The following is a 12,436-nucleotide window of genomic DNA, read 5'->3' as shown; positions in this document are numbered from 1 at the left end:
CAGCTCCCTGATAACAGGTATCCTGTTTGTCTTACTCTGATTATAGTCCCCAAGCCTAAAATAGCATCTGGCGTATTATAAGTTGTCATATATTTAATGAATAAATAAACCATGCTGTGATGTGATCAGGCTACAGTCTTGCTATCTTCTCTTCTTAACTTGCCTGAAAATTTTCCATTTCCAGATTCTGATGTCATTGTTCTCCGCACTTAATCTGCCTTCTTTCCTCCTTCCTAAATCCTATAAACCAGTGTGTCCCAGGGCCGGGGTAGCCGCAGCACTTAGAAGCTTGTTAGAAATGCAGATTCTTGGAGGTACGCCAGACCTGTGGAGTCCGAATCTCTGGGTGTGCAGCCTAGGAATATGTGTTCACACAAGCTTTCCTGCCTACTGGCTCAGGGGGCTGAGGGCTGAGAACCCTGCCATCACCACACACAACCTGCCTGGGTCAAGGGCTGCCTCCCACACGGATGTTCTTCCTGAAGACCTGGGTGATGTACAAGGGATGGCTCCCTCCGAGTTTCTAGTAACCGTGGAATCCTTTAACCCTGGCATGCTTTAAGCTGTTGGCTGTATAGTCCTTCTTTCCTCAACCAGCCTTGGTCTCCTAGACAGGCCTGTGCCTACATGTGGATCTGCTCTCTGGGTTCATGTATAGACAGTCCGGGCATGCGTAATGGTTTTCATCAGCTGTCAAGAATGTCAAGGTTGCCCACTTTTCACTCTGAGCTTGGTCCTTGTGGTCCTGTGGAACTCACTGTAAATGCTCGGTTCCGTGGGACTCTGGGTTATTCTTAGTGCTGTTTCCTAGCTGCCCGGTGAGTAGAGGGGTACAGATCGAAGCTTCTGGTCTATCTTCCCATGGGTTAACCCCTAGATCTCCAGGAGCCTCCAGTGCCTGCAGATCCCATGTGCGGCAGATGCCGATAACATTTCCATTATTCCAAGCTCATTGCCTTCTCTTCATCTTCCCTCTGTGTACCTGAGGCTAGTCATAGCCTTCATTGTCCTCAAAGACAATGAGAAAATCGGTTCTTTTGTTTTATTTTCTACAGAAGACAAAGCATTATGTCTTCCTTTTTATGGTGGAAAAGCTCCAGAAAATTCCCATATCAACTTCAGAGATAAGTGTTATGAAGATTTTTTTGAGACACGTTTTACTTCTGTAAAAACTGCCTCCCTCCCTCCAAATTGTCTCTTTTGTGTAAGTTCCAAAGTTCTTCCACACAATTCTTTTTGCTGCTTCTTTAACCAGCTGGCAGTGGCTAAAGTCTCACTGGGCCAACTCAAGAGTTTATGCTCATGGCACACAGGATGGCGAGTTTATTTTCATTCTGTTATTTTGGATCAGAGAACGAACCTAGCAAGAGTTCCATGCATGGTTATTTTTGGAGTCTGGAAGCTTTTGAAGGTCTGGTAGCAAGTAAACCATGGTTTTCCACTGAATATATACTGTGTGGCTACGTGTATGTCAGGCTATCCTGTTTGTGAATGTGTGTGCTGCGGGCGTTGGGGGAAGAAGGTAGGAGATGTGGTATCTGTCTCTCTAGAAGTAGAGAGTCTTGGTAGGGAAGCAATCACTCCATAGTGAAGACCACCGTTAGACCCTGTGTCCTATAACAGCTGTGTCATTTTGGCTAACTTGTTTCGTGTCTCTGGGTGGTTATGAAGTCACAGAATGAAGCTTGTAGCACTGTGCCTACTGGGTACTAGGTGCTCAATGGCTGTGTTTGTGTGTAGGTTCTTATACTTGTTCCCCTCTCATTCACAAATCTATGCCGAATAAAAACAAAGCAAACAAAAATGCATAGCTTTATGATTTACTGTGACTTAAGCTCCTAAAATATTTTTAAAGCCATATTTTCCAGTAGCCTTTCTTACACTTGATGCTCCGATGCTTGCTGCTTAATTTTAGACAATTTACTGAATATTACTTGATTTTTTTTTTTTTTTGTCAGTCCTGGGGCTTGGGTGCTGTCCCTGCGCTCTTCAGCTTAAGGCGAGAGCTCTGCCGCTTGAGCCACAGAGCCACTTCCAGTTTTTGAGTGGTTTATTGGAGATAAGAGTCTCACGAACTTTCCTGCCTGGGCTGGCTTTGAACTGTGATCCTCAGATCTCAGCCTCTCCTGAGTAGCTAGGAACAGGCATGAGCTACCGGCTTTTACTTGATATTTTGATGTTCTTACTATTGGCTTGGTTGTTATTTATCTTGTGTTTGTTGAGATGTGAGCCTGCTAGTACTTTTTGCTGGGTCGACCTTGAACTGCAGCCCTCTCCAGCTCAGCTTCCTGAGTAGCTGGGATTACAGGCATGAGCCATGTCTCTGATCTTCAGGGAGGTGGTTTTTGCACTTAAACACTTTCTTATGAGACTCTCCTGTGTTTTCAAACATGATTTCGTTGGCCTCCAACTATTTTGTTCTATGGTTGTGCAGTTAACTCACATAGCTTGGGTTGTTATCCAGTTCTTTGTACTGTGAGTGTCTGATGTTTGCAATGGAGAAGACATAGGACAGGATGTGGTTAACTCTTGGAAGTCCTGCTTTTTGGAAAGCGGACATGGGAAGTGTCCACAAGGAAGGATTGTGGGGAGGTGCCAGCTTTGGGTAGCCCCAACTTCTCCACAGCTGGCACTGTGGTACCGCGCTCAGGGATCCCTCACTCAATCATTCGCTCCATGCTTTCTCTCGCACAGTCCTACTGCTATAGGTATCGCTGTGCTGCTCGAAGCCAGAACACACCGGACAGCTCTGCGTCCAACCTGGGATTCCGTTGTGCAGCCGACCGCCTGCCCTCTATGGTCTGACAGCCAAGAAGAAGTTGTGGTGTCTAACCTGCACTCGGTTTCCTTCAGAACGCTGAACAATCTTGGGCAAAGAACGCCCACCCTGAGGTGGGCTGCCTTCTGCCTAGTGGCCAAAGCAACTGTCTTGCGAGACCAAATCTCTGACCTGTGTTAGTGCACGTGCTTTTGTGGGGTACATCCTTAATCGCTGTGTCTTACTTTCAAGAGCCTTTTAAAGAAGAAGGGGGAGAGCAGGGCCTCCCATGAGGCTCAGGAAGCCTGCGCTCTGCCCAGGCTCTGCCTGAGAATCCTGCACTTCCCCTGCCTCGGCCTCCATTCATTCCCTCGTCTACTGGGGACGTGGAGAGACAACATGAGCTCAGATGTTCCCTGCAGATTGTATTGTGAGAATATATGACAGATTATTTTTTAGCCTTTTGTTGTTGTTCTTGTTATAGTGTAAGCCTTGGGTGATACTAATCATGTAAAGTAAGAGTTTCACATAATATTTTCAGAAAAGGCTAGGGGCGAGCCCTTTAGATTCAAACTGCACTTTTACTCCCCCCCCAAGGAAATCAGTGTCTTTGAGATTGTTACAGTACTCCCATGTGTGCCAGTGATGGTATGCGTGGCTCAACAATCTGGCCAAGATGGTCTGTGGGGTGACCCTGCTGTGCTTTATCTTCTAATTCTAAGTGCCTTTGGCTCAGAGGGGTGGGTGGAAAGTCCCCTTCTCTCCAAAGCCTTGGGTGAATGTGAAATGTGTACACCACCAGGAAATTGCTCAGTCTAGGTACGGGAGAAAGGGAGCCAGGACTTTGAGTCAGCTGTATTCAGGGTTCCCAGTATTTTATAATAGAGAAGTAGGAAACCTTGTATGGAGTCTCAGATGCTTTGAGTCCTGCACTGTGTCCAATAAATTGGTATCTGCTACACCAGAATTCATGTGTGTTGGTTCCTTTTCCTCATTCCCTCCCTTATGTTTCCTTTTAAAGAAATGACTTAGTAACTTTTTTAATATTTTGTGGTTTGTTAACTAATTGATAATGTTGATATATGAGCAATATCAGATGCCCAACAATAGTATTGGTGAGTCCTGTGTAATATCTATATGTAGTTTTTTGGAGAACCCTCCATACTGATTTCCACAGTGTTGTATGGAATGTATATATACATTATAATAATTACATTATAATCATTTTGCTAATCAAATTACATACCCATCAACAGGATTCCTTTCTTTTCTACAATCTCTGAACAGTGTTTGTTGTTGTGTTCTTGATTGGAATGAAATCCCAGTGTTGCTTTGATTTACATTTCTTTTCATGGCCAGGGATGTTGAGCATTTCTTCATTTTTTTTTTTTTTTGGTTGGTTGGTCATGGGGCTTGAACTCTGGGTCTGGGTACTGTCCCTCAGCTCTTCAGCTCAAAGCTAGCTCTTTGTCACTTGAGCTACAGTGCCACTTCTGGTTTTCTGAGTGGTTTATTGTAGATAAGAGTCTCACGAACTTTCCTGCCCAGGCTGGCTTTGAACTGTGAACCTCAGATCTCAACCTCCTGAGTACCTAGGCTTACAGGTGTGAGCCACCAGCTCTCGGCTTTCTTCATGTATTTATTGGTCATTCACTTTCAGTATTCTTTCCCAATACTTAACCTACCTCAGTTTATGTTTCTGAGTTGAAGAAACACTTGTAGCAGAATAGCTCATTTGGTTGATGGGGGCCAGTTCCAGTATGATAAACCTTTTTTTTCTTCTTTGGTAACTTTTATTTTGAGTTGGGTTCTAACTCTTGGTTTTTGTTCTCATTGAAGTATGGGGATACTTTCAGGTTTGTTTTCCAATCTGTTTTGGTTCTGAATCACAGGTACCAGTGGCTCACGCATGTAATCCTAGCTACTCAGGAGGCTGAGATCTGAGGATCACTTGTTTCAAGCCAGCTTGGGCAGGAAAGTCCCTGAGAGTATTATCTCCAATAAACTACCAAAAAAAGCCAGAAGTGGAACTCAAGTGACAGAGTGCTAGCCTTGAGCAAAAGAAGCTCAGAGATCATGCCCAGGACCTGAGTTCAAGCACCAGGACTGGCACAAAAAGAAACCAAAACAAAACAGATGATCTTACTTTCAGGTTGTACCTGTCAGCTGAGTAGAAAGCAGGTATATTTTCTTCCTTTTTTTAAAAATATTTTTTAATTGTAAAGATACTGTACAGAAGGGTTACGGTTACATGAATGACTATATTATTACTCCTTCCTTTGTTTTTCCCCTACCATCCTTTCCCTCTCTACCTCCCCAACTTCTCTTCCCCCCTCCAAAGTTGTAAAGTTTGTTTTCAACATAGTTGAAATGGGTCAACCTGTATTCTTGTGTCAGCATTTTGTTATTCCTCTTGCCAGTCCTGGGGCTTGAAGGCAGGGCCTGAGCACTGTCCCTGAGCCTTTTTGTGCTCAAGGCTAGCACTCTACCACTTGAGCCATAGCACCATGTCCGGTGTTTTTGCATGGTTAATTGGAATAAGTCTCACAGACTTTCCTGCCTGGGCTGGTTTCAAACTGCGATCCTCAGACCTTGGGATTATAAGTGTGAGCCACCACACAGGCCATACCTTCTTTCTTAATGCCTTGTAAACATGATTAGAAAGGACCAGAGGGTGGCAGATGATAGGGGTGGTAATCAGCAGTGACATTTCCTCCCTGCAAAACATCAGATTGCATCTGTGCCTCAGACTTTGAGAGGCTCAGCTTGCAGCTTAAAATGGAACACATCTGCATCAGTATTGCTTTGTTTTTCTCCCTGCCTCCCACCTTTTTGGATGGACAAAGCATTTCAATTGTCTCTGTGACCCTTTAGGGAAACAAGAAATGGAAAGTACCATTTGTTTTTGTCAGTATTGATTAGGGCCAAAGCATGGTAGAATGGTTCCAAAATAGTGGATAGTGGTGTTTTTTTGTTGTTTTTCTGTCTTCACTGATAACTCTGTTGTTAACGTGAAGTAAGGTGTAATGTCTTTTATCCGTGAGCATCTCAGAATTCTCACAGTCTTGCTAATCATCTTCTCAAAAGAGATCATATTTTGATGCTCAGTTTTCAAGTAGAGCTTTTCGTGTATTAAAATCCATAGCTGACTTTGCAAAGGCAGTATTTAAAAAAAAAAAAACACCAAAACCAAACTGCCATATGTTTTCTGTTATGAAACTTGAAGAATTTTATACAAGGGAATGAGAGTGGGATTTTAATTTTTTTTTCACTTTTAAATGATAGTATGCATATGTTCCTTTCTCCCTCCTTCCTTCCACAAGTATTAACTACCACTGGCACTGTTTCTAAGAGAATAACCTGTATCCAGGCTCCCAGGAGGAACGAAAGAAGCAGAGAAGCAGGTAAGAAATGTCACCATGTGAAGTGGGCTAGCTGCGAGCTCTGCCCCGACCAGTGGCTGCTCCGCCGAGATGTCAGCCTGGAGAACTTAATCATCCAGCTCTAGAAAGAGCTGGCTACTTGCATGTGCATGTGAGGTCTTCTGAGATTTTCACGTCAGTAACTGGATCAGATTCATTTTCAAAAAAGAAAACCTAAGGAATTTGTTCTGTAGCTAGATGGGATACCTGTGGTTATGGGTTTGCAGTTACATATATTAAGAAGAACCGATTCATTTCATGGACTACAACATCAAATGTCTTTGCATCTAAAGACTAACTGAGGGAGAAGGAGTAGGTAACATACCAGATATGGGGCCAGGTGATTTTCCCCAGAAATGCTCTTTCCAGCATCCCACCAAAGATCATCAAAAACCATGGGCAATCTCAGCAGAGCCATTCCCAGACTATTTTCATTAATGCCAGCATTTGTTCTCTTTACAAGTTAATATCAGAAAACAGAAGAAATGCTAGTTTCTTGACCGTTTTATTTAAAACTTAATTCTCTGGAATATAAGCTATATTTCACTCTATAAATGAGTGCGTGTGCATTTTTTTTTCTTTTTTAACAAGTTTGCCAGAGTGGGTTGTGCTATTAGAGAAAGCTGGCCTCTTGTTTCTCTTGCTTTAAACATTTATTAACTACAGTAGAACGTGGGCAGCTGGCCAAAACTCTCCTTCCTCTTCTTCCTGTGTTTAGACCTTGAGAACAAGAGTTAATTATTTGATGATGCACCATCATTGAAGATGATGTTCAGGTGGGCTATGGAATGAGAAATACTGGTTTCGAAACCTGCATAAAGTTCAAGGGATTAACACCAAAGGGGGGAATTTTTTCAGCTTCAGATCAGATTCTAATCTGCCCCCAAATGGTAATTGACCCTAGTCCTCATCTCTAGAAGACCATTTGTTGGACCTTTTGGAATTAGTCACAGTTGTCAGGCAAGAAAGTGATTCAACTTTGCAATAATTGAAGGTCAGCTAAGATTGCTTTCTGCTCCTAGGCTTAGGACATGTTTGACAAACTCCTTTTGTGTGTGTGTGTGTGTGTGTGTGTGTGTGTGTGTGTGTGTGTGTTTGGCATCTCTGCAAGATAACTTAGCAGCTTGGAATCAACACTTAGAGGAAAAGTGAAACCAGCCAAGAGGCTGTGAGGGGAAAGGAGATTAGACTCTGTCAGGTGCCCTGAGAAAGGCCCTCTGGTCCACTGGCTCCCGCTGGGCCTGTGCAGGGAGCAGGATGGGGGTGGGGGGGACTTGTCACGTGCTTTTTTCAAGTGCAGTTTTTCTCTACTACTTCAGATAATTGCCAAGGGAGAGTTTATTTATATGCCTTGTAGACGACCTGGGAGAGATGCCCCTTGAAAGCTCTTCAGTTGCAGTCTTTGAGGTGGTTTGTGAGGGGAGTTTCAGAAGGAGGTTGTGATATGTCAGGGGTGATATTCCTAAGCTGTCTTTAGACAGGTGAGCTTCTGTGTTAGAACACCCTAGATGCTATAGCACTCCGGGGTGGGAGTGGAGATGAGAGAATGCAGAAATGAAGTGTGTGGCACAGTTATACTTGGACAACAGCTCCCTAGAGACTCTTTCCTATTATGATTATGATTATTAAGAGCAGAGGAGGAGGAAGTTACTCTCAGATGGGACCTAGTCAGCTACGAGGTTACATCTGGAAACAAAGCAGAATGGACCAGGAACAAAAAGGAATGAAGACTGTACAGGAAAGGGTGCGCTGGCCCCTTACCCTTGAAAAAAAGAAACCTAGCATCTCAAACCGAATTTAGAAATGCTCCCCTTCACCCCTCCACCACTGCTGCATGGTCTTGTTTGTCTCCTAAAGTTTTCATAAGGCACAGGTGCGGCTGGTGATGGTTGGTGGTGTGTAATTCTGCTTTGTCCTCTTTCTTCCTTCTAACCAGGGAAATGGCCCTCATGGGCCTGGTGATAATTAAAAGGAAGGAGAACTAGAAGCGGGAGGGGGGTGTGTTGGCTCAGGAGATGTTGGTCAGCCTGCGACATGGTCTCGGTGCTGCTTTCAGAGTTGATGGAGAGTTTTGGTTCTTAGAGCATAGTTGTTTGTTTATGTAGTTCTGTCTAGCCCGTCCCCCTCCCTGCTCCCCCCTCCCCACTCTTTCTCTAACCTCTAATGGGATTTTGAACTCAGATACTCTTCTGCTTGAGCCACACCTCCAGCTCACTTTGACTTTAGTTTTTCAGATAGGGTCTCACCTCTGGGCCAGCCGAAGACCTCAGTGTTTCTACCTACGCCATCCATTTGGACTGGATTGTCTTTAGACTGTGATCTTTCTCTTTCCAGTTTCCAAGAAGGTAAGAGTATAGGCATAAGCCACTATGCCTGGCCTGTCCAGTTTTAAAATTTCTTCCATCTCTCCAGGATTTCTTTCTGAGGTTGTAGACTCTTGCTTCATACGTTACCAGTTGCCCAGAGAGGAATAGTTTAGGGTTTGGCAGACATGACTCAGAGGGGTTTTCTAGTTCAACATTTCTTGAACTATGGTTTAGGGAACCCGAGGCTCTCTAGCCACCTTTTAGGAGGTCTGTGAGCCAACATGATTTTGTAATAATACTACGGTGTTATTTGCCTGTTTTATTCCCCTTGTCTTATGAGCGTCCTATGTAGTTTTCCAGAGACTATACGGTATTGTGATCGGATGGCCCAGAGAATATGAACTCCCTTATCTTTGTTTTAGAAGTTTCTCCATCTTAACTGTTGATATGTGAAATGTCTTCCTCTATACCCTACGTTACAAGAGCTCTTTGGGGTCTTTAACCATTTTCTAGGAATGTAAAAGGATTCTGAGACCCCCAAAATTTGAGAACTACTGATATAGGAGAAAAGCAACCAGCTCGTCTTCCTATGTTCTGAGGAGAGTCAAAGAGAACTGGGTTGACACGGACACAAGACCTAGTGAAATCAGCTGCCACATGTCCTCTTTTCCATGGAGACCACCATGATGGCCTGCCTCCCCCAGCCAGCCCTGCAGTTGCAACTCACTTTGTTGTAGAAAAACTCCGACGAAAGAACTCTGCAAGTGTTAGGTCCTTGTCATACATGATTTTCTGATTGTGGTGATGGAACCCTGATTGTCACTGGCCTCTCTCCTCCAAGATGGTGGCTATATGTAGAAGCCAGTGAGCTGGGCGCCAGTGGCTCACGCCTGTCATCCTAGCTTCTCAGGAGGCTGAGATCTGAGGATCATGGTTCAAAGCCAGCCCAGGCAGGAAAGTCCGTGAGACTCTTATCTCTAGTTAACCACCAGAAAACTGGAAAAGGTGCTGTGGCCCAAGTGGTAGCTGAAGAGTGCAGGAACAGTGCCCAAGCCCAGAGTTCAAGCCCCATGACTGACCAAAAAAAAGCCAGTAAAAAAGAAAGGTCAAGTGTTACTTACTGGTGCTGCTATCTCTGAGTTGCTTGGTGGACTCTTTGGGTGGAAGTTGTGATCACCGCGCCCCCACCCCCACACCCATCCCAATTCACTTTGCAGCCAGCCGTTTCAAACCTCCTAGGTGCCAGGCACTGTCCTGAATGAGTTTTGTCCATGATCTAATTTAAGGTGACCCACGGTAGTTGGAGGAGCTGGTTATTTTTGGCTAGTATTCCCAACATGCACACAGGAAACTAGGACTAAGTGTTTACCAGGTGCCCTGGGCAACGTGGCCCACTGAGGTAGAACCAGAGCTCCCGCCATTGTTGGGCCTTTAGCTTTTTCTCCTCCCTGTGTGACGGTGAATGTGGGATGCCGAGGTTGGGCTGGAATAGACATTAATGGCAGGAGCCACAGCCTCAAAGGGAGAAGGCAGCGAGCGAGGAGGAGGAATGGATTAGTGGTTAAGACTTAGGCATGGGCTCTGGAGTCAGGCTGTCTAGGTGGAAATGGAAATTGTTCTTCCACCCCTTCCTAGATCTGTGATGGGTGAGTTACTCAAACATCTTTGTTCTTCAGATCTTGAAAATGAGGTTGGAAGTATTTTTAGCAAAGATAGAATTGAGGCAGGAGGGTTAAAATACTCCTGGGAGAGCTGCTTTAAATCCATTCCAAACTCCGAATGTCCCTGCTTGGTCACATGGGAGAATATTCATTATGGTAATGAGACACCAAAGTCAAACTACACATTGAACAAGAAGGACCTGTTGTTCTTTTTTTTTTTAATCACATCTGTTTATCTTTTTCTGTTAGCAGGATGTACTGATTATGATTATTTACAAAACAATTAGGTGGCTGAAGAAGTGGCTGTGGAGTGGAGCTGGGAGAGGGCTGGGGGAGGGAAAGCTCTGCTGGAAACAACGAGGAGCTGAAGACCCCCTCATCCGCTCATGGTGCTGACACTGGGCTAGGGTGCAGCTGACAGGGGTGGGGAGGAGGAAACTGCACTGTCTCGTTCAAACAGAAGTCTGAAGTGGGGGGCACCAGCGCTAAGATTGAAGTCCCTGGGTCTTTGAATTGAAGCTAGTTTCTTCCTCACGCCTCCTAACTGAGCCTCTACCCCAAATGGGGCATTGTTTCTCAGACACAGTTCCAGGGCAGCTTCCCAACACAGACCATTTGTCAATGCTCAGTTTCAGGAATAGGGGAACCGCATTCACGTTTGTCACTTTATACTCGTTGATGAAACCCTTTGCTTTAGGACATATGTGGCGTGCCAAAAGCTGAATAACAGAGGCTAGTGCTTGTGGGCTTTTAGCTTTGAACAGTCTTTTTTTGGGGGGAGCCAAGCCGTGCACTTCTCCATCTGTGGGCATGTTTTCCTGTGAAGTGGCAGATGAAAGCAGTTTGACGTGTGGAGTTCTCCCTCTAGTGGCCAGAGGCAGTATTTTTATGTTTTGCATCAGTGATCTCTGAAGTAAAAGAACAAAAACAAAAAACTTTTATTTATGGCTCCTGTGGTTTAGGGAGGACTAGGAGAAGGAAGAGGCTAAGAGGAAGGGGAGCTGGGCGTTGGTGGCTCACGCCTGTCATCCTAGCTACTTAGGAACCTGAGCTCTGAGGATCATGGTTCAAAGCCAGCCTGGGGAAGGAAAAGTCCGTGAGACTCTTATCTTCAATAAACTCAGAAAACCAGAAGTGGCTCTGTGGCTTAAGTGGTAGAGTGCTTGCCTCGAGCTGAAGAGCTGAGGGATAGTGTCTAGGCCCAGAGTTCAAGCCCTACGACTGACCAAAAAAAAAAAGAGGAAGGGGCACAAATCTTGATTTCATAGGTCGGTGTTCTTAGGCCTTTGTTGCAGCCTCTGGCTTATTTTAAAGAGAAGGCCCTGTGTCCCACAGAAGGGGAGTGGGTCCTGGAATGGTTTTTCATCTTACCACTCAGATACTCCATAGATTCTCATCTCCAATTAAACAGCAGAAAGCTAGAAGTAGAAATGTGGCTCAGGTGGCAGAACACACCGGCTTTGAGTGGGTAAAGCTAAGCAAGACAGTAGTAAGGCCTTGAGTTCAAGTCCCAGTACTAGCACTTAAAGAAAAATGAAGATCATGTTCCTGTCCATCACATTTCTTTAGAAAACTGTATGTATGTGAAGTGGTCCAAGTCAGTAAGCTTCCTCCCTAGTTACTTGGGAGATGGAGATTTGGGGTTTGCTGTTTGAGGCCAGTGAGAACAGAAAAGCTTAAGAGACCCCATCTCAAACCAGTGGCTGGTGACATGTACAGTGGTGCATGCCTGTCATCCACAGCAACACAAGAATGCACACATATGAGAATTGCAGCCCAGACAGCCCAGGACATAATGTGAGACTATCTTGAAATTAACCAACTGGGAGTGTGGCTTACATAGTAGAGTTCCTGTCTAGCAAGTTTGGGACCCTGAGTTCAAACCTCAGTACCACAACAAATGAACAAAAAAATCCTCTATTATTGTTAGTCGTAGTTTTATTTACCAAAGTAATAAAATGCATAGTGTAAAGCTAAGAAACTAAAATCTGAACAAAAACCCCAAAGACTAGGGCAGGAGCAGGTTGAGATGAAGCTAGCCTCATGTCCATTGAGTGCAAGCCTACCTGAGCCAGAAACAAAAAGCAAGTATATTTATATACGCTTGCAATTTCTTGTTCTGTGAGTTCTCCTCTTTCCTTAAACCCATGGCAGCAGGTAAGTAATGTTATTACTTAGTCTGTCATTGCCCAGACTTTTCTATGCATTTATGAATGTGTGTGTGTGTGTGCACAAATATGTATGCTGCTATAGAATGAACAGATTATTTGTAAACATACATTTACACAC

At 44.5% G+C, this 12,436-nt stretch overlaps 1 protein-coding gene across 1 annotated transcript in view; it reads left to right on the top strand.

Annotated features, from left to right (window-relative positions):
* The window catches only part of Sumf1 (sulfatase modifying factor 1), a 62,670-nt gene extending 58,945 nt beyond the window's left edge, over positions 1–3,725 (top strand). The window contains exon 9 of the mRNA XM_042680196.1: positions 2,695–3,725. Coding sequence (XP_042536130.1) covers positions 2,695–2,805 — 111 coding nt within the window. The 3' untranslated portion in view covers positions 2,806–3,725. The remainder of the gene's footprint in view (positions 1–2,694) is intronic.
* Positions 3,726–12,436: the final 8,711 nt, after the last annotated feature.

The sequence above is a fragment of the Dipodomys spectabilis genome, unplaced genomic scaffold (genome assembly GCF_019054845.1).
Source record: "Dipodomys spectabilis isolate Male_0828 unplaced genomic scaffold, ASM1905484v1 ptg000054l, whole genome shotgun sequence".
Lineage (NCBI taxonomy): Eukaryota > Metazoa > Chordata > Mammalia > Rodentia > Heteromyidae > Dipodomys > Dipodomys spectabilis.
The sequence above is the reverse complement of the archived record's forward strand: the minus strand, read 5'-3'. Positions and strand labels throughout refer to the sequence as shown.